The sequence below is a fragment of the Oculina patagonica genome, chromosome 5 (assembly GCF_052425735.1).
Source record: "Oculina patagonica isolate OP01 chromosome 5, crgOcupat, whole genome shotgun sequence".
In the NCBI taxonomy this organism is placed as follows: Eukaryota; Metazoa; Cnidaria; class Anthozoa; order Scleractinia; family Oculinidae; genus Oculina; species Oculina patagonica.
Genome location: NC_135762.1, coordinates 20,019,029 through 20,039,076, shown reverse-complemented (window position 1 = coordinate 20,039,076; position 20,048 = coordinate 20,019,029). Strand labels below are relative to the sequence as shown.

Below are 20,048 nucleotides of genomic sequence, written 5' to 3'. Positions count from 1 at the left end.
TAAAGTCAAATTTTGCGTCCTGGAGGCAGGCAGAAACAGGGAAACGATACTGGGGAAGCTACAAAATAAAGAGATGTCGTCAAGTAGAATGTCGCCGTTTTACAAATTTCAAATCATTAAAAGAGCTCGTGTGACAAAACTAAGTCTGTCAAGACCTGTACGTTTAGCATAAGTGAGACATTGTTTACCGCTTATTGACTAAATCAAGGTCATATATGTTATTAGGATATCCACTGCGATCGGTAGTCTACCGAGGTACTTTTGTCTTTGGAATTGGGAGCTACCGTGTAAAACAATCTTTTCAGCACGTACATGCAGCGCTGAACAAATTGTGACAAGTCGTAATAAGATATTGTGACACGTCCGGCTGCAACGCAGAAACACGATGCCAATATTTAATCGATCGGTGACGTCACGCATCAAAATACGTGCAGTTTTAACGATCGTGAAAGAATCAAGGTTGAAACGGAAAAAGCTACATCGACAAAAAATAAGCCCAATTTCATTTTATTTAGCCCACGGTACGCACCAAATAAGAAGCTACTTCATGGAAGAAGAAAATCATTTGAAAGATAGTCGATGCGGTCACGACGCTCAAGAGTTATGTTTTGTATCCGCGCTTGAGGACTTCATCAGATCAGCAGAATTTATGGGAGAAACAGTTTTGTTTCCAAGCATCCTGATGGATTTAACTGTGAATAGCCTAGAGCTGAACCTAAGTGCCAAGGAATTATATTTAGCCGAAGGAATGGACTTAAGGACATTCTGCCACACGGTCAAATCGCTAAAGATTCAGGTCACACAAGGCTGTAGTAATATTGAGGAAGGCTTAGAAGAAAATATACAAATGAGAAACAAAATAGAAGAGCTCTGCTTACAATTAAGACCAAGTATAAGACTTGCGAAGTACCTTGGGTATGCTTCCCAAGAAATAGCTTTGTCAAATAAACCGGTTTCTTTCCAAGAATTCACGGCACAAGAAATTGAAAGGGCGCTTCTTTGCGAGGACCATTCGTCCTGGAACTTGAACGAAACTTTGCAACTGTTTATGAACGCGGTGGAGGAAATGGAGCAAGAAACTTTGTTTCCTTGCCTTTTAAAGTCCCACAGAGCACTTAATTATGGATGTAGCTTGGATTCAGAACAGAGTTTAAACGAGTTATATGTTAACGTGCTTCAGGACAGAAGCGTTCTTTTGGCTTCTTGCGGTAAATATTTTCAGAGTTCCGCTTTCTATCAAATTGTGTCTAAATTGAAAACTGTGTTTTACTTTTATACCATGATGATAAATAAGATTTTGGTGCTTTATCAGGAAAAGGTTCATGAAGATTATTGAAAGCCTTAGACGCTGCATTTAGATAGTAATAGTTTGGAACTGGAATATCTTTCTTAAAATGTTTTCTAATTTTAAGACTAGAAGTCTGTTGAATACAGACTTGCAATACAGTAAAAGCTTCATAAGACCGTAAGGTTATTGAGGCGAAAATGGTCAAATAATAGCAAGTATTAAAATTATTTAAAAATTCTATACACTTACTCAACACCCCAAAAGCATTGCAATTTGTATTTATTTTATACTTGCTCTTTATAAGTCAACAAAGAAATTGAGTATGTTAATTTTTTACATTTTTTACAATTAAATTTTGGAAAATTTTAACATATTAAACAGTTAGTTCATAAACAGTTGGAAAATTAAAAATAGAGTTATTTATCATTACGAAGAGAGCAACCACATTAGCCTTGTCCATGCAATAGTAGCAATATTGGCGTGTCGTGGTGAACGCAATGGGCCAAATTAAATGGCGCAAACATGTATGTTGGAATTATAGATTCGACAGGTAAGGACGTATTTTTCCGTGACCAATAGTTGTACTTGTTTTCTGAAACCTGCTTCGAGCTGCTGAAACAACCCTGACGATTCTAATTTATGATCATGTTTTGTTTATCGGCGAACTGCACAAATTGTTTCCTTCGGTGTTCTTCTTCATGGGAATGCTCAGTATTGTGGAACAGAGCACAGGGAGCTTAAAAACTACCCCCAGTCCCCCCCCCCACACACGCTACCCGATACCCTCCGATTAAGATTTGTAAATGTCAGACGCGAACGTTCACGTCACCAGGTATGCAGGAATTCACGTCGTTTGGTCCTGTTTACTAGATCGGGCTGATGTAAATCAATAACGCTATTGGAACATCGCCATTTGTATCGTTTAACTCAAAAGCATTACAGATCGCCAAACACCGCTCGCCTGAAAATGCACTTTAGACGACAAGTGATATTAACAGTATTGGGTAAGTAACGTTTAATTGAGCGTTTTGCAGTTCTTTGTTTGTTTGCGAATGAGCAATTTGTAGAAGTTGAAAATTGGCTGAAAATAGTTTGATGTGATAACTGTTAGAAATCGTTTACTTGTTCACGAAGTTTTTAAAATCATGTTCATGTTTTGAGTTTAAGAAACTCGCGTTTGTCCGAGCCGTGTTAACAATAAAGCGAAATTATGCTCTTTCTCGCCGGAATCTCGGCGATAGAAGTTAAACAAACATCACAAGTGTGAAACAGCACGATCATAATTTGTAATTCTTAAAATGCGCCAAGCTTGATTTCCGTTGGCTGCAGAACAGCGGTTTAGCGGGGCAATAATAATAATAATAATTAATGAACTTATATTGCGCAAGTATCAATCAAGGATTTTCACTTGCGCATTACAATATTTATAAAAATTAAAATTACTAAATGGCCCTAAAATTAATAAGAATACTAAAAGAGAGCGGAGAGCGGAGCGCGATTCACGAGCGCGAAATCCGAGGCTTCGCGTTTGCCCGCGCGCCTCGGGCACGAGTATCGCGCTCCGCGCTCTGTCCTGCTAAACCGCCTGTCGCCTGCTGGCTTCCCAAATCGAGCCGTCTAACCTGCGATTTCAGCCGCTTTCTCGAGTGCGTTCTTCCTTCCTTCCTGGGGAAGTAGTTCGGGCTAATTTTCCCGAACAGCGGCTTAGAATTGAACGAAATTATGTGCGTGACATATTGGCAGGAGTAAACAGTTTATCGAATCTAATCAGATACTTGTAGTATCAATAATTTATTTTTGTTTTAAGGGAATACAAGTCATCAGGGCTTTTTTCAGCTACCTCCTCATTCTCTCTTGGTCGTTATCGGTATTTACTATTCAACTGGCTGGAAAGTAAGCATTTGGGAAAAGAAAACGTTGGATAATGCGCCTTTTACCTTATTCTCACTAAACTTCCCAGGTATTAAATTTCGCAAAAAATCAAGAGTCATATTTCGCGAGTATTAAATTTCGCGATTTTTAGAGGAAGATAGAATTGGAGTGTATTAAATGTCGCATTATTTTCTATTTTTCAAAATGTACCTTTGCATTGATCTCAGAACTGTAACGACATAACTCATATGATCGTCAACGTAAATATCAGCAAGCAAAACAAGCTAAACATTACAAAGCATAAGATACAGTCCACAGTCTAAATACCCGATAGGCACATCTACGACTGCACACGCGAGATTTTGTAGAACTTAGCTACAGAGGACAGTTCGGACAGTGAGAGTGATACAGTGGAACTGATGGACAAAATCAAAAACTATAAAGAAAGGAAAGATATTTGCCGCGAGGTCAACATCCATCGCCGGTTTACAAAGACATGATAAAAGTGCAGTGTGATAAATTATGTGCTCATAAAGTATAGAAAAACACTCACCAATATTGTCATATAGCATGATAAATTTTGCAAAATTTATCATGCTATATTTCTACATAAAGACTCACTTGGGCGGCGGAATATTGTTATAAAGCGTGAAAATAAGTAAATGGTAATGCGAGGACATTTAAGTAAACCAACAATTCCAGTAAAAAGTCTTGGGACCATAAACTGTTTCAACGAAAAATTGGCATTGTCTTAACCGCACCCTCCCGGACCCAATGCAATGTCAATTATTTTCCATCCAACCGAGCGACAACATTTCAACAGTGTTTGGGGGGGGAGGGGGCTCTCGATTTCTCCCTTGTCCTGTGAAATGTGGAATAAAAGCATTATTTTTAACCATTAAACGCCACCTTGTCGTGAGAGTGGAGGTTCCCTTTAAAGTAAGTAAGTCACAATTTTTGACTGACATTTTGAATGATTTGCAGTGTTCCTTTTGACTGAAATGCGAGTTATTGCTGGAGGTAAGTACATAATTACATGCACACCACCCCCCTCTACTAAGGAAAACAGACCTACCGAAATTATGAGCTAATTTGTATAAGTATTAGATTTCAAGAGCATACTAACTTTTACAAAAGATAGTTTCAGGTTAGGATACCTGCAATCATACATACTTAAGGATACCTTTAGATTGGCAAAAGACGAGGTAGAATTTTACATTAAGGTCGCGCAGGACCCTTGCTCATTAATAAATTCATTAACCAAATTTCTTGACGGGGTGCTATCTTGTAAAGCTTTAATTCGCTACATTTTGAACATCGATTCCTCTGAAATTTATCAAGGATATTAAGGGATGATGGAATTACATAGTGATTGTCCTTTTACTGTGAGATGACCGTTTACTGTAATGTTACAGGCTCTTAAAAGTTTAACTGCAGATAATGCGATTTTGTGTCCAAGTTTTTGGCTACAACAGCGCACCGAATTAAATGATTATATAACCTAGTGATGAATCATAACCTCTTTTGTGTTATGACAAGAACGAAATTTTCGATTTCAAAAACTGCTAGAAGTTATCTGCTTCTAAGAGAGTAAAAATGTGAAAACTAAACTTTGAAACGTGCTTTCTTCATTTTGAGAACGAAATTTCAAAATTCGCTCTTGTCATAACACAAAAGAGTGCACCAAGTTCATGTTCCTCGCGAATCAACTCCTGAAATTCTATATCGGCGGAGAAAACTTGGACACAAAATTGCAGGATTTTCCGCTTCCGAAGACCTTCCGAGTCAATGTTTACAACCGACGTGTGCTATATTCGCAGCTGTGAATCTAATTATGATAATTTGCTTTGTTTCAGCGCACGGTACGCAAAGCTGAGAACAATACCGTGTAATTACTTGTACAAAGAACTTTAAGAAAAACATTGTCATGAATATTTCGTTTGTTGTCGGCTTCACTCGTCGCAGTTCGTGCATACTCTTTAAATAAATACATATATAATGATCTCAAGGGTCCTGCGCGACCTTAATCTCACCGCCTTCAAGTAATAAGAATGGTCGGCATTTGCTGTACTTTGTTGAGAGGAATAATCACTATTTACTTGATTGAAAACAATGGTGTAAATAAATCTCTTAAATATCTGAATAAACTTCGCAAATTCTCCATTGCATCAAAATAAATGTGAGTAGTATTATTACATTTAAACCACTGCAGAAAAATAGCTTTTTAATAGTTGCAACGGAAGAAGAACAACAGTCCAGAAAAAAGTAAAGGTTAAACAAAAGTTCAAGAAAATGGAATATTTCTTATGAGTGCTGCTTTCTCTAGTGTGTTATTTTAAGAGTGCTGCTATCTCTAAGTGATACGGAATCGAGTTCCCACAGTTGACAGAGTCTCTATCCAGTTCAATCGCTTTTTCTTAGTATTCTTTGCTAAAATAAATTTTATGAGGGAACTTGAAAAAAAACTTCGTAATTTAACTTAAGGGGCCCTGGTCAGCTTCCGCCACTTTCGATGTCATCGAAATTATGAAAATTGTATGGTGAAGCAAAATCTTAAAGCATTGCTGTCAATTGTATCACTGGAAGTCTGTTTAATTACCTCTAGCAGTTTGATAGTGATCTCTTTCGTTTAGACACGTTCCGCGTAAAATTAAATATTGAAACTCTCGTATGTAAACAAAAACAAAGGCGTGGCTGATACATATTTATTCAACCAGTCTGTTTTTACTGCGTCCACACAGAACATAAAAAAATAATTATATGATTATTTGCTTGTTAGGGTCAGCATGTAATGGTCAAACACAAACTATTGATCTGAGCTTCAGTCGAAATGACTTAATCTACAGTCCTGGATATCCTTACAATTACAGTTCCCGCGAGAATTGCAAATGGCTCATCAAAGCACCCTATGGGGATAGAGTTCTCCTCTACTTTACAACATTTGATGTGGAATATCATGCCCAGTGCAGCTACGATAGCGTACGCATTTTTGACGGAATCAACAAATCGGCTTTTCAATTGTCAAAACGTTGTGGAAGAAATCTCCCTCCACCGGTTTATTCTTCAGGCAGATACATTTACATGCAATTCACCTCTGATGGGTATTTCTCGGGTAAAGGGTTTGTGGCTCACTATAGAGCACTCAATAGATCATCAGGTCAGTTTTGTAAACTACGTAAAATATAATATCTAGAATTTTGCATGGTTGTCCAATGCGTATAGTTCTAAGTTCAATTTCGATTTAAACCTGGTTTTGAATATAGACATAAATAAAAGGGACGGTATTTTACAAATCACACCGTTCTGTGAAAACATTCAAGACAAACCATATTGCTCAATTTGATGAAATAGATTCGTAGAGTTTTAACCTACTTAAACTCCTTCTTTTAACTCAAAGTTCAATGTACAATGTCATGTAAGAAAAGATGGTCAAGGATAGCAACCGGTTATAAAACAGGTCACTCCTCAATGGATAACAAATATGCTCTTCAACCATGCAAGAGACTCGAGCTTCTGGAAACCTAACACCCATTTCCTAACATAGATTGGTTTGAGTAGAGAGAAGAGAACACTCACTGAAGTAGAAATCAATATCTTGAATACGTGAAACTGAGAAACAACGAAGATATTGATGACGTTTTTAGCATCATAGCTGGAGGAAGTTGTTAAGTACAGTACGTGTAGCTACGAGTGGTTTTATTTTTCATCTCCGTTGTGCAGATTGCACAACGAAGATGGAAATGAATCAAATGATAGTAAGTAAAGAAACTTTGCTACTGTATACACAAAAAATTTAAAGGCAAATAAAAACTCCAAACGTGAACTTCAAACAAATCTTATTTGAAGCTTGAGTGGAAAACTAAATTAAGAGAGGTACGGGGTCCATTAAGCTATTAACCACAGCAGAACACGACAAGCGTTATCCAATATTAAACAACCCAGGTGGTGATAGATTGCAGGCATAATTTTACCGTATTTCACAATGACGTCGCCGACTACTTTGTGGACCCTGTAGAGATCTGTAGATATCTTGCTATTTAAAGTATAAAGTAGAGAAAACTCTTTGCCGTGTCAGTTAACTAGATTAGCCCGTCTTTAGTTCAGTGTGTTAAAAGGACGAGCTTTATAAAGAGCTTTCCTTTGTACCAAACGCCTGTCTTAACTCAAAAATTTAATACTGCAAAGAGTTTTCAACTTTATATCTGATTTTGACACGCACCACACGAGCTTAGTCTCGCATTCTATTGTTATTTCAGGTTGTCCGCCAATAGTGCCTGAGGCCTCTGCTGGCGTCATTTACAGTCCTAATTTTCCTTGGAATTACCCAAGCAACATATCTTGTGATTGGCTCATTACAGCAAGGTGGTGGCAGATGATTAATTTTACATTCACTGTTTTCAATTTGGGTTCTTCATACGGAAACTGTTCCGACTACTTCGAAGTGCGAAGGGAGCATTCCCTCATAGGAAAGTACTGTGGAACTCAAATCCCTTCCTCAGTCAAATTGTCTGGATCCATGCGTGCTCGCTTTTACTCCGATCCTAGTGCTGCTCACTCAGGATTCATGGCATTTTACCATATGGAATACAGCTATCCTACTCCACCTCCAACTTTAACCCCAACCCCAAATCTGGGATGTGGTGGTCAGAAACAAACTATTGATCTACGCTACACTCGGAATGGCTCAATCTACAGTCCTGGATATCCGAACAATTACGATAACGACAAAAACTGCCATTGGCTAATTAAAGCACCCTACAGGCAGAAAGTCCTCGTCTACTTTACTACATTTGATCTGGAATATAATGCCCAGTGCCGCTACGATAGCGTAAACATTTTTGACGGACAAAATAGTTACGCTTCTCTTTTGTCAAAAAGTTGTGGAAGTAGTCTCCCTCCACCGGTTTATTCTTCAGGCAAATACATTTACATGCAATTCATCTCTGATGGGTCTGTCTCGCGTAAAGGGTTTGTGGCTCACTACAAAGCTCTCAACAGATCATCAGGTAGATTTTTGTAAACTATGTAAAATATTAAATACGAAAACTTGGCTGTCTAATACAAATTGTTAAACCTGGCTTTGAATTACACCTTATTGAAGAAAAGTTGATCCTGTGAAAAGTATAAACCATGAACGATAAGACCGAATGGCATTCTGGATAGACAGCATTGGTAAGCTGAGAAATACTCCATTTATTGATAATCAAGATATTTTCTTTCGTTGGGGCCTTAAGAGCGTGATTTATGTAACTTGTCATATCATATGTTACATATGATATAACTTGTCATATCATAATGTTTATTCTGTCACAGATGGGGATGATTTTCTTTAGATTTCCCAGTAAACATTTGGGTCGCATTGTTTATGGTTTATGATTTTCACGGGTCAACGTGAAAAAAATGGAAGACGAAAACGTTTCCTTGCCAATATTTATTGTGTTTGTGATGCATCTTTTCTTTGTAGGTGGAGGGGTACTTTATTTTAATTTATTTAATGCATGACTGCAATCATGCGGGTATGTCGTTTTCGTCAAGGAAATGTCAATGTTCATACATTTTTTTTTGTTCAGTTAAATCGTTTTTGCTGGCTAAATTAAAAATAAATAAAAAACGGAACTAAATCTGGCTCAACTGTGAGAGCCACTTCCGGGTACTAGCCCTGTTACCATACATTATTGTTTCAGGTTGTCCGTCAATCGTCCCTGGAGCCACCGCTGGAGTCATTTACAGTCCTAATTTTCCTTGGAACTACCCAAACAGCAAATCGTGTGACTGGAATATTACAGCTTCCTCGTCTAAAATGACAAATTTAAAGTTCATAACATTTAGTTTGGAGCCTTCGTATCGATTGTGTAACGACTACGTGGAGGTGCGAGAATACGGCAACCTGGTAGGAAAGTACTGTGGATCTCAAATTCCATCCTCTCTTACTACGTACGGAACTATACGTGTTCAGTTTTTCTCCGACTTCAGCGCCGCTTACTCAGGATTTCTGGCATTTTACCAAACGGGTTACAGCTTTCCAACAACATACCCATACGTGACCACGTACCCGTACCACATGACTACCTCCCCGCCTATCTACTCACCGTCTACGCAGTCAATTTATGCCTGTAAACGAAATATTTCTCAAACAGGTAAGTTGTGTTCTTTCCATACCACTTTTGCTAGTACATACTCAAAATATAAGTATGGAAAGCTGTGGAATTGGAAAATTTAGAATAATGTGTATAGGATAACAATCGGGAGCCAAGACATGTTGTAAAGGTGGCCATAGGGGCGATCAAATACTCGGTTGTTTTTACCAATAGAAACGAGGTTACATTTTATTCAACGCCACAAAACGGTTCAAAACTTGCCAGAAACAATTGAGTACAAGTTGCAAATTAAATATATTACCAAATTTAATCGAATACGCTGATTCCAGAAAACCGCTAAAAAGAAAGAGTTTTTATTAGCGCGTGGGCATTACGAGTTCCCTTAACAAATTGGCCACGAATCACGATCATCATAAGTTCATAAGTATAAAAGGAAAGCATCCAAGGTCTAGCAGGCTAAAGAAGAAAATCTAACAGCTTAGCGGTAAGATTTTGTCGACTCGAATATATTTTATATTCTCCGTCAACATGACCTGAATTTAGCCGTTCTCTGGTAACTCAACTTTGGGTATTTTTTGGATCAATAAAACGAACTATGTGATGATTCACTAGTACTTTTGACGAACTAACAGTAAACTATGGTGATAGAGTCGCTTTGGTTTTTAATCAGAATGAAAAATTTCACGTATCGACAGAGAATCGAAGAGACCCCCGCGTAAACATGTCTCGCAAATATTTTTATTTATTATCGAAATTATGTTGTTTGTTTTGACAGAAAAGCTCGTATAAACATGTACCGCAGTTTGTTGTAACATTTCTCAAACATAAAAATTCCTCTATAATCGAAAAGCATTCAGTCAGCTTTAAATATGTCAGATTTTTTTTTCACTAAAATTTTTAACGGACATGAATTGCTTCATTTGTGAACTAGATCGAATTTGATGACCAGCAGGAGAAGATTTTTGTTTCCCGGTCGGTATAATTTTACCGGTAATAACAACTGAGTCTGCTTGTGATAAAAAAGGATCGACCGACTATGACGACGTTGTGTACATATTTAGATCTGCGTTCATTTGTGAAAAATCAATTTTTAAATTCATCCTGTCTTTTGATCACACAAATTGCAGAGACGGCAAGATACCTCCATTTATATTTTAACAGTAACAGAATGTAGAAAATTGAAAATGTTTGCCAGACATGTTTATGCGAGCTTCTCTGTTGAAACAATTGCTCTGCTTCTTCATATTGTAATTATTTTGATATGAAAGTCGGCTTGATTTTATCGATATTGACCTAAATTAATCTTCTCTTGCTACTTAAATACATGTACAATTCAATTTACACCTGAAACAGTATGCCAATCACAAATTCTACAGAAAAAAAAGTCTGTCGTATTTTATCAATAACTGAATTAGACTGACTTGATGATGTTTGCAAGACATGTTTACCAGTTCCTCTATCCATACCAGAAATTTTTAATTTAATTTCATTCAAATCGAAAACCAAAGGGCTTCCGTGAGCGATATCCGTTTCTTAAAAGTTCTTCTGAATTATAAAGCAGTTGCATTTTATTTATTACCAAAATCCAAGATTGACTGTAAACTACCTGAGAGAACGAATGAATTTCAGCGAATTCAGCGGCCTATGCTGGTGTAGGAATAATAAAGTCGGCAGTAAAATCTATCCGTTAAACTGTTAGAATTTCCCCTGTCGCCTGCTTGACATTAAATTTCGTCTTTTTATATTATTTTAACTAACAGCGATCGAGATTTGTGGCTACGTTGAAAATGAAATGCTTTTTTCCGACTCGAAATGCTCTACACGCTTATAAAACTTTTTATTTTTCTAGCCGACGAGGGCTATTAAGCCTCGCTTGCATGCAACTTCCCGTTTTTTTCTGGAATTGGACTATTGGAAAACTATTAAAACAAATCCAACAAAGCAAAACTGAACAAAAGACAGCGAACAACTTTAAGGGATAATCTTGTTACCTCATTTGGAGGCGATCTTTCAATATCTAGCAGGGTTAAAGTTTTAAGACCAGTGTCAGAAGTCTCGAAAATGCAACAGAAATTTAATTGAAATTGAGTTTCACTATAACTGTTCATTGATCTCATACGGTGCCAGCAAATGCGCTTGAGTGACCTCAAATATAAACATAAAGACTTCAGCAAGTTTTGAGTTTTGATTTTAAGAAATGAAGAGCACCAAGTAGTGACTTTTTAAACGTATACCTCGACAGCCTTTTCCTTGATGGAATAATTAATCGGGCGTGGCCGATTTAAGGTTTACCCTTTGGTCGTCCTAGAGCGTAGTCTCCTGGCGCGGCCAAAAAGACGGGGATAGCTCGGGGTTGCTACAAAACCGCTACGGGTGACGCATACCGCAATGGTTTTCATTTTAGTTTTGACAGAAAATCGTTGCAGGCACACTTGGTCGACTTTTGGGTTAATGTGTAATCAGGTTTTGTTTTTTTGCTTCGGCGGAAGGACAGAGAAAAAAGCTTACGGTGCAAAGTACAGTATGGGGCCCAGTTCTCGGCCACTTTTGACGTAAACTTGTATTTCTTACCTCAGAAGAACCGCAGGAACTTGAAATTTCTCCCAGAGCTAGCTACATTATTCAGCTTTTTGGTGTAAAGCTATCGATTGGTCAAAAATTAATTTGCCCGAGCAATAATAAAAATAAAAGCTCCATTTGTGGGCCCAGTTCTCGGCCACCTTGGCCCAGTTCTCGGCCACTTTTGACGTAAACTTGTATTTCTTACCTCAGAAGAACCGCAGGAACTTGAAATTTCTCCCAGAGCTAGCTACATTATTCAGCTTTTTGGTGTAAAGCTATCGACCGATCAAAAATTAATTTGCCCGAGCAATAATAAAAATAAAAGCTCCATTTGTGGGCCCAGTTCTCGGCCACCTTGGCCCAGTTCTCGGCCACTTTTGACGTAAACTTGTATTTCTTACCTCAGAAGAACCGCAGGAACTTAAAATTTCTCCCAGAGCTAGCTACATTATTCAGCTTTTTGGTGTAAAGTTATCGACCGGTCAAAAATTAATTTGCCCGAGCAATAATAAAAATAAAAGCTCCATTTGTGGGCCCAGTTCTCGGCCACCTTGGCCCAGTTCTCGGCCACTTTTGACGTAAACTTGTATTTCTTACCTCAGAAGAACCGCAGGAACTTGAAATTTCTCCCAGAGCTAGCTACATTATTCAGCTTTTTGGTGTAAAGCTATCGACCGGTCAAAAATTAATTTGCCCGAGCAATAATAAAAATAAAAGCTCCATTTGTGGGCCCAGTTCTCGGCCACCTTGGCCCAGTTCTCAGCCACTAAAAAGCTTGTGCGTAATTATCTGTAAAAAAATGCTCAATTAATTTTCACAGTCATAAAATCACTCTGTAAACCTATTTATACTATATCGATCCCAAATTATTTTTATGATGCTTTGTTTTACTTTAGAAAAGAAGGATTTTAACGCGCCTAGTTGCCTATGTGCAGGTTCTGGCAAAACCGCATTGTGTGACCCGTGCATTTAGATGGTTTATTTTGCAGTGAAAAGGTCTTGAAATATTTAGGTGTTGTAGAAATAATAGACAAGACAAGAGTCAGCTCAAAACTTAGAGATAAGATTGAACTTTATTTTTAAAACATTTATTTCTTTCATTCTGGCAGCAGCAGATGAAATTATATTAAAAACCAAGCGCTAAGCTGTGATAGCGAGCAGGGTGGCCGAGAACTGGCAAATACGCAAACGTCGCAAGAAAAAATTTCGAAGTAAATTAAGACCAAAAAATACAACGGTTCAACGAAAAGTTAACTAAAGCAGAAAGCTGAATTATTCTACGTTTCACATGCCAAAAATTAGCTCGTATGGTGGGGGCTTTTGGATAAAATACGAATTTAACTACATCCATGAATTTGGAGCCGTAAACAAACAACTACCTCCGCGTAAACTCGACGTGTGAGCTTTCTATATCGAATTGAACGATCAGACTCAAGATACTTAAAGCACATGAATCAGTCTATCGTTTGAAGGAAATACCTTTTCTTTTTGATTCAACTGGAGTGTGAAAAGACGCGTTAAACACAAAGTGGCCGAGAACTGGACCCGGCCGAGAACTGGGCCGATATATTCACCATTGTGAAATTGCACTTACTTTGACAAGTTAAAGTTATTTTTGTAAATGAAAAAGGTAACGTCATTGATGTCACGCAGTGTTTTTTTTTAGCAAACTAGATGGTTTGCTGGTTTCTGACTATGAATGGGGGTGTGATCTTGCGGTATATTTTTTGAGCCTGACTCCGCCGTAAAACTTTTTTTTTATTTAGGAAGAACTGTGTCGATTTTCATTTCGAACAATTGGTCGTCAAGTCGTTTGTCACAAAGAGTAGAATGTTTGTACAGCATGTTTTGGAATTATTTTAGATTTGGTTAGTAAGACGCTTCTGAAGACCTGAGCAAAACATTGGGAATGTACAGTATTAATAGGAACTTGAATGGAATTTTTCACAAGTTGGATAAAGGTATCAACTGAAAAAAATGGAATTCAAAATGAGAACTTGGATTTTGTTGTAATTAAATTTTATCGCGGATTGGATGCATAATATCACGGCTTTGAAAGTCTTCAAATAATTAGAAAGGTTCCTTTCTTCCTTTTGATCTTATTGTTATTTTCATGTATTGATTATTCGAAAGTGGTTTTCGTTGATACGAAAAAAAAACGGGTTTTCACTGAATTGCTTGAAGTATTTTTAGACGTGATAATATTGGCTTAATCAAATTACATTGTGCACGAAATATTTGTTATTCTTTTGTCTTGAAACTTTGAGGAAATTGAAATTTTTGTTTGACAGTAGTGTATGAAAGGCATTTTATAGAACTGAATAAAAAATAAGAAACATTGATAAAGGTTATTTCAAAGATTTATTTTGCCTGATTTTGAAGGGTTTCAGGAGTTTTAAAGAGTGCTTGTAAACGGCTGTATGTTGTTTGTGATTACGGATCTTATTTAGTTTCGAACGCTCTAATTTTTGAAAGGTTAAAACAGGTTAAAACCGGGCGGTTTCATGAGTTTTTTGGGTAGAAAGGTACGGTGGTGGTCAAAAAAAATGTTTAGAAAGGAATGACTGTAGTAGCACGTAAGTCGGAGGTTTGCGTGAGTCACGGGGTATAGTATGCGTGAGCTGGATTTCCGGCGTCATAACGGCATGTTTTGTTTACTGAAAGATACACTCGACGTTTAGTTAGCTTAGTCGGCTTGGGAAACTATTTTAAAAATGAATGTTGTAATAGTTAATTAATAGTAATCTAGAATTAACCCACTCTCGATTGGAGTCTGTTCTGGATTCGCGCTACCTTTTCGCCGCGAAGGAATTTTGTAAAATTTCGCTAGTGGAAAGAGGTACTGTAAGAACAGTATCAATAACTCAAAAGGAGGAACTTCTTTGTAGCTCTGAATTAAGACGTATGATAAAATTTTAGAATAAGAAACTTTCGATATATGGTTTTCATATTGTTTTTGTCAATTTCCTTTTGTGGCAGATTTTTTGAGAATCAGCTTTTCTTTCGTGTGATGACAGACACAGGACAGAACGAGAGGTGGATGAGAAAGATGCCGAAGATGAATAGGCACCGAAAAACGACAAGAACCGTCAAGGACTTATCTTTAGAGGGCGGGGAGTTTTGGCATACTGTATTTCGAGGACTGGACTGGACTAGTAAAACGCGGACTAGTAAAACGCGGACTTGTAAAACGCGGACTAGTATAACGCGGACTAGTAAAACGCGGACTTGTAAAAGGCGGACTAGTAAAACGCGGACTAGTAAAACGCGGACTTGTAAAACGAGAACTAGTAAAACGCGGACTTGTAAAACGCGGACTTGTAAAACGAGGGCTTGTTAAGCACGGACTTGTAGAACGCGGACACTAAACGGAAACTAAACGGTTTAGCAAGCGAAACAATTTGTGTTTGAAGCTCTTGTGTGTTTCTTCGACGGCATATTTCTAGCTTTTTTGAGCACTCTATGGTCTGTTTTAGCGTGGAGATGTTTTTGCAGTATAGCACATGTTCGTTCTGCAAACCCCTACTAAAACAACGGGATTGATGCTCTGAGTTGTGTGCATATGTTTCTTTCTTTCCACTACTTGACGTCTGTTTAGTGCAGTCGTTTGTATTGCTCGCACGAGGTAGAACGGGGCCCGTCCAGAAATCAACAGTCAATCGTAAATAAAGGTGACGGGCCTACACGACTCCTACGTTCGTGACATTGGAATATTTGCCGTTAAATGTTTAAGTTCGGTCTTTCGACCTTATTTGCTTCTGACTTCTTTCTGAGGGTACTGTTTTAATTTGGGGGCAGTATGTGGTAAATAAAGGTGACGGGCCTACACGACTCCTACGTTCGTGACATTAGAACATTTGCCGTTATATGTTCAAATTCGGTCTTTCGACCTTATTTGCTTCTGACTTCTTTCTGAGGTTACTGTTTTTTTGAGACATTATGTATTGAAGAGAGCCGTAAGATGATTGTGGCCAAGGAATTCGAAGTGTCTAGAGGCGTTTTACAAGTCCGCGTTTTACTAGTCCAGTCCAGTCTACAAGTTAAAGAAACATCAAGACCACCCCACTGTGAATTGCCATAGCACAGACAAAATTATAGTCAATATCTTATGTGTTTTTAAGAGAATTACATAAGAACCAAGGCATGTCTTGTCTTGCCTTACATTGACATGCAATAATTTGGAAATACTAAGCTCGTAACAGTTTAAGACAGAATCCATCAGGAATTTGAGTAACATTAATTTTAGTTACGCAAAAATTGAGCACCAGAATAATTTAAATCCTTGTGTTCTTTCATACCTTGTTAAAGGCTTGACATGTGATAACACCAACATAACACCAACAACAGTTCTTTATCAGTGGGGATTGAAGAAAAAAATGGAAACATTATCACACAGTTGACCCCCATGCAAAAACACTCCAGGATGTCACGGGACTGTTTGGTGTCCGTCTGCCAATTTCTAACTTCAAATTCCAATGTTAAATTCACATTAAATTTTCAATATTTCTTAGTTGTCTAAATTTTACTAATTCTTTTAAAAAGACTATCACCTGCCAAACATCCCCAAAAATCACTCAAAAAATTACAAAATACCGCAATACATAGATACATGGGATGAGTGAAGTTTCCTTGTATTCCTTGAAACACCAACAAGATATTTCCGTTTAAGGTGGCTGATAATGGGTTTCAGTATTTCCCAGTCCTTATACTTTGGTTCAGTACTAAAAGCCTTCATCAATTGCTATTACAGTAATGGTATGAAACAAATGTTCAATCATTCATCAACAAGTTGTCATCATTTTCTTGACAATAGTAGTTCCCCGGTAAACAGTTGTAGTACTGTCCCATCAAAGTGCAATGCCTGGAAAATACCGAAAAGCACACGACCGTCAGGTGAAACCGCACCTTACAGTATTACCAATACACTGCACTTTGCTAAGTCAAACTTTACATTGTCTAGTCGTCTACTTCAATCGTTTATTTGTATTGTGTGAGATACATTTATAAATTGAAACCATCATGTCATTAAGTAATAATGCAATCCCGACAACGTTCTAGATATTATATTATGCACACTAATACAGCTCATGCAAGCCCTGTGACTTACACAAACACAGTCGGACTGAGTGCTACTTAAGTAACTGCTTCGTGGTTTCTGCTGTACTGAACCCTGCCTTTCAAGGCAAAGCGCCCGATTTTAAGCTTCTCAAGCTTCTCAATGTTCTTGTTTCTCTACAATTTAAGTGACGCTTAGGTTACGATGATGGGATCCTTTTGTAAATAGGTTGACGACTCGCTTGTCTCTGCCCGCATGATCCATCTGTTGATATCAAAAAAGGGGTCGTGTTCCAGGTTAGATGGTAGAATCACTTTCGTGTAAGCGGGCTGTCACTGTGAATAACACGAAACTTAATCATCTCTGGGGGTAAGCGTAATTCGCCACGTCTGCATAATTCGCCATACTATTAATGGGAAAATGTCTTTCGTGGAAAATTCTGTGCCAAAGAGGACAGAACCAGCTCATGTGAACTGACAAAAAGTAAAATTTTATATAAGTTCCTTGAACCACCACAATGCTATTGTTTCACCACCAAAAACACTGCCACCACCACCCCCACGGTTGTTAAATTTCATCATTGTAGTGCGTCTCATAATGTGTACATGCACAAATGTCAGCATGCTCATTGGCTGAGAGCACATCAATAAAGCACCAGCATTGCAGACAGTTAAACTTGAGTGCAGATATTGACAGAAAAGTTCACCGTCCAACTATGTCACGAGGGTCGTCTGATATAGCAATTGTCTCGTTTACACAGATATTTTAGAATTTTGACGAGACTCCTTTTTTATGGACTACACCATCCAAAAACTTCAGTCAGTATAACTTAATTAATTGTCTTAATTGCAATGATTATTGGATTCAGTAATTATTTGTTACATTTAATTCGCAAATCTGAAAGCTTTTGGATGTTCCAAGGTCATCTGGCAGTGAAAAGTAGGAGTATTTTTTAAAAAAAATGTTAAAAAAGAATGGATATGACGTGACCATTTGCTTGTTATTTTAGCTCGAGTAACTCTAACTCTCGCCTTTAAATATACATGCATGTTATTTTCTCTTTAGTGCTTCTTTCTGTTGAGAGCTCAAGTGCAGTATCTATTGCAAGCAGTTCAAACATCGATGGCTACTATCCCACCAGTTTACCATGGACGACCTGTAGATTTAAAATTGGCACGACGAAGGGTTCCATTCTGGAACTGAGTTTTGAAAAGATGTCTATATCCAGTTGTTCGAGGTGTTCCTGTGGATATGTAAAAGTTTGGGATGGAAGCTCATCAACTGCTCAGCTTCTTGGCACCTACTGCAATAAAAACTATCATGATGCAGTGTCAACTTCAGGAAACCACATGTTCGTTGAATTTTACGCCTCTAGAAGAAGTGACACCTTTAAAGCAACAATCAGTTCCAAGAAAGGTACTAACCTCTTTTGCCACTGTGTATGTTTATTTGGGCATACTTAATAGAGGGAAATGGTTATGTAGCCATTTTTGTTCGCTATTTAGGGGGTTCACAGTGCACAAAACCAACCTGACAAAATACAATAGGTGGTTACGTGTGTTCATGCAACTAAGCAATGAAAACATTGCGATTACCTAACTTACGCATGGCGTATGAGCGCAAAAGAAGTGCCCTGCCATTTGGACCTTCCAACTTAAATCTTGCCCTCTTTTTGCGCTTTTGTTGTTTGCTTCCTAACTATTTCCCTCTATCAACTATGATTTGGTACAACGAAATGTGCATGAAAGCTTTACTATTCATCAAACATCAGCAATAGCTGATGACTGCCTGGTGCCCTGCCCTGCCTGGTGTCTTGCACATCCGATCCATTTAAGAATCATGGTCTCAATCGTTTGTCTCCTGTTCTTTACAGAAATCTAAAACAAAGGAAAAAAACCTAGACTTGTTTATAAAATTCAAATATAAAAGACGAGATATATCTCCGATGTCTCTCAGATATAATTCAATTGAAAATAAATAAAAGTCAGTGATGTTTTAAAAAAAGAAGCTCGCAATTTAAAAACAGTCATGTTATTTAATTTTATTTCCTAGGGACTAAGGTTGCTGCCATTGTGGTGCCTCTTGTTGTTGCAGTCGTCCTTTCTACCATCATCTTTGTTGTCATAAAGTGCACCACGATAAGGCGTTCAACAAGACCAGCTGGACCGTCTCGTGCTCATGAAGTTCCCTTGCAAGCCGTCCCTCCAAACACACAGTCACCCTCTTCTAATACAGAGGCTGACACGAGTTTCCTTCGACAGCCCCAGCCTACTAACCCTGGATTTGCTTTACCTGAAACCTCACAACCATCAGTCCCAAATACAGATCTTGTTCCACCTCCTTACTCTGAGCCATTCGCCACAGCTTCTGATCCATATCCACCATCCGTTGACTATTAACAAGGTGTCGCCAACATGTCACTGGGAGATGGGACGGCACAACTGTGAACATTTCCAAAATGGGCGCTTGATATTTGGAAGCAATAAAAAAAATCAGCTAGTGAACATACCGTAGAATTCCGGTTATAAGCCCCCCCCCCCGCTTAAAGCCCCCCCCCCCGGTTATAGGCCCATCATCCTGGAAACAAAAAAATACATCCGGTTATAAGCCCCCCCGGATATATTAAAGCCCCCCTCTACCAGATGACAGTACTGAATAGAGCTAAATGTTGCTTTATTATGTGTTTTTAACTTAAAAACGTATTTCCATCAACACTCCCGTGGCTCGTTTTGAAACGTTTTTTTTTTTTTTATTCCGCTTATAAGCCCACCCAAAACCCCTTACGAAGTTGTATAAGCCCAGGGCTTATAACCGGAATTCAGGCACGATTTACGTTTTTAAATTTTGTGTTAGCCCTGCTGTAATGATCTTAAATGAACTGAAAACAGCGCTAGCGATGTTTAAAATGCTCAAAAATCCGCTAGATGCCATTTATTTAATCGCCTTATGTAAGAATGTAAGACTGTAACCCCGTAAGCCTGTAAGCATGTGACCTTGTGACCCTGTAAGCCTGTAACCCTGTAAGCGTATACCCCTGTAAGCCTGTAAGCCTGTAACCCTGTTAACCTAAAAGCCTGGATGGGGGTTAGAGTGATAAGGAAAGAAAAAGGGGAAGGGGCAGAAAAGGGGGCGGTTTGAGTGAAACGGAACGTAAAGGACAGTTGTTGTGGGG

The 20,048-nt window shown here is 38.2% G+C and overlaps 3 protein-coding genes across 3 annotated transcripts; all 3 read left to right on the top strand.

The window, feature by feature from the left end:
• Positions 1-131: 131 nt before the first annotated feature.
• On the top strand, positions 132-1,978 carry LOC144654613 (uncharacterized). Its single transcript, XM_078514806.1, has one exon. It carries the CDS (start codon positions 386-388, stop codon positions 1,334-1,336), a length of 951 nt encoding a protein of 316 aa, XP_078370932.1. The 5' UTR covers positions 132-385; the 3' UTR covers positions 1,337-1,978.
• Positions 1,979-2,204: 226 nt separating this feature from the next.
• Positions 2,205-8,180, top strand: LOC144655044 (tolloid-like protein 2). Its single transcript, XM_078515264.1, has 4 exons — positions 2,205-2,292; positions 4,145-4,180; positions 5,940-6,317; positions 7,417-8,180. Exons 1-4 carry the CDS (start codon positions 2,256-2,258, stop codon positions 8,178-8,180), a joined length of 1,215 nt encoding a protein of 404 aa, XP_078371390.1. The 5' UTR covers positions 2,205-2,255.
• Positions 8,181-8,307: 127 nt separating this feature from the next.
• On the top strand, positions 8,308-19,406 carry LOC144655043 (tolloid-like protein 1). Its single transcript, XM_078515263.1, has 4 exons — positions 8,308-8,332; positions 8,845-9,297; positions 17,942-18,292; positions 18,929-19,406. Exons 1-4 carry the CDS (start codon positions 8,308-8,310, stop codon positions 19,273-19,275), a joined length of 1,176 nt encoding a protein of 391 aa, XP_078371389.1. The 3' UTR covers positions 19,276-19,406.
• Positions 19,407-20,048: the final 642 nt, after the last annotated feature.

Excerpts from the sequence above, each read along its gene's own strand:
- LOC144654613 (XM_078514806.1), top strand. The coding sequence starts at position 386 with ATGCCAATATTTAATCGATCGGTGACGTCACGCATCAAAATACGTGCA.
- LOC144655044 (XM_078515264.1), top strand. The coding sequence starts at position 2,256 with ATGCACTTTAGACGACAAGTGATATTAACAGTATTGG. Across the intron at positions 2,293-4,144 it reads AGTGATATTAACAGTATTGG|TGTTCCTTTTGACTGAAATG; the intron begins GTAAGTAACGTT and ends AATGATTTGCAG. Across the intron at positions 6,318-7,416 it reads AGCACTCAATAGATCATCAG|GTTGTCCGCCAATAGTGCCT; the intron begins GTCAGTTTTGTA and ends TTGTTATTTCAG.
- LOC144655043 (XM_078515263.1), top strand. The coding sequence starts at position 8,308 with ATGGCATTCTGGATAGACAGCATTG. Across the intron at positions 9,298-17,941 it reads ACGAAATATTTCTCAAACAG|TGCTTCTTTCTGTTGAGAGC; the intron begins GTAAGTTGTGTT and ends TTTTCTCTTTAG. Across the intron at positions 18,293-18,928 it reads AACAATCAGTTCCAAGAAAG|GGACTAAGGTTGCTGCCATT; the intron begins GTACTAACCTCT and ends TTTATTTCCTAG.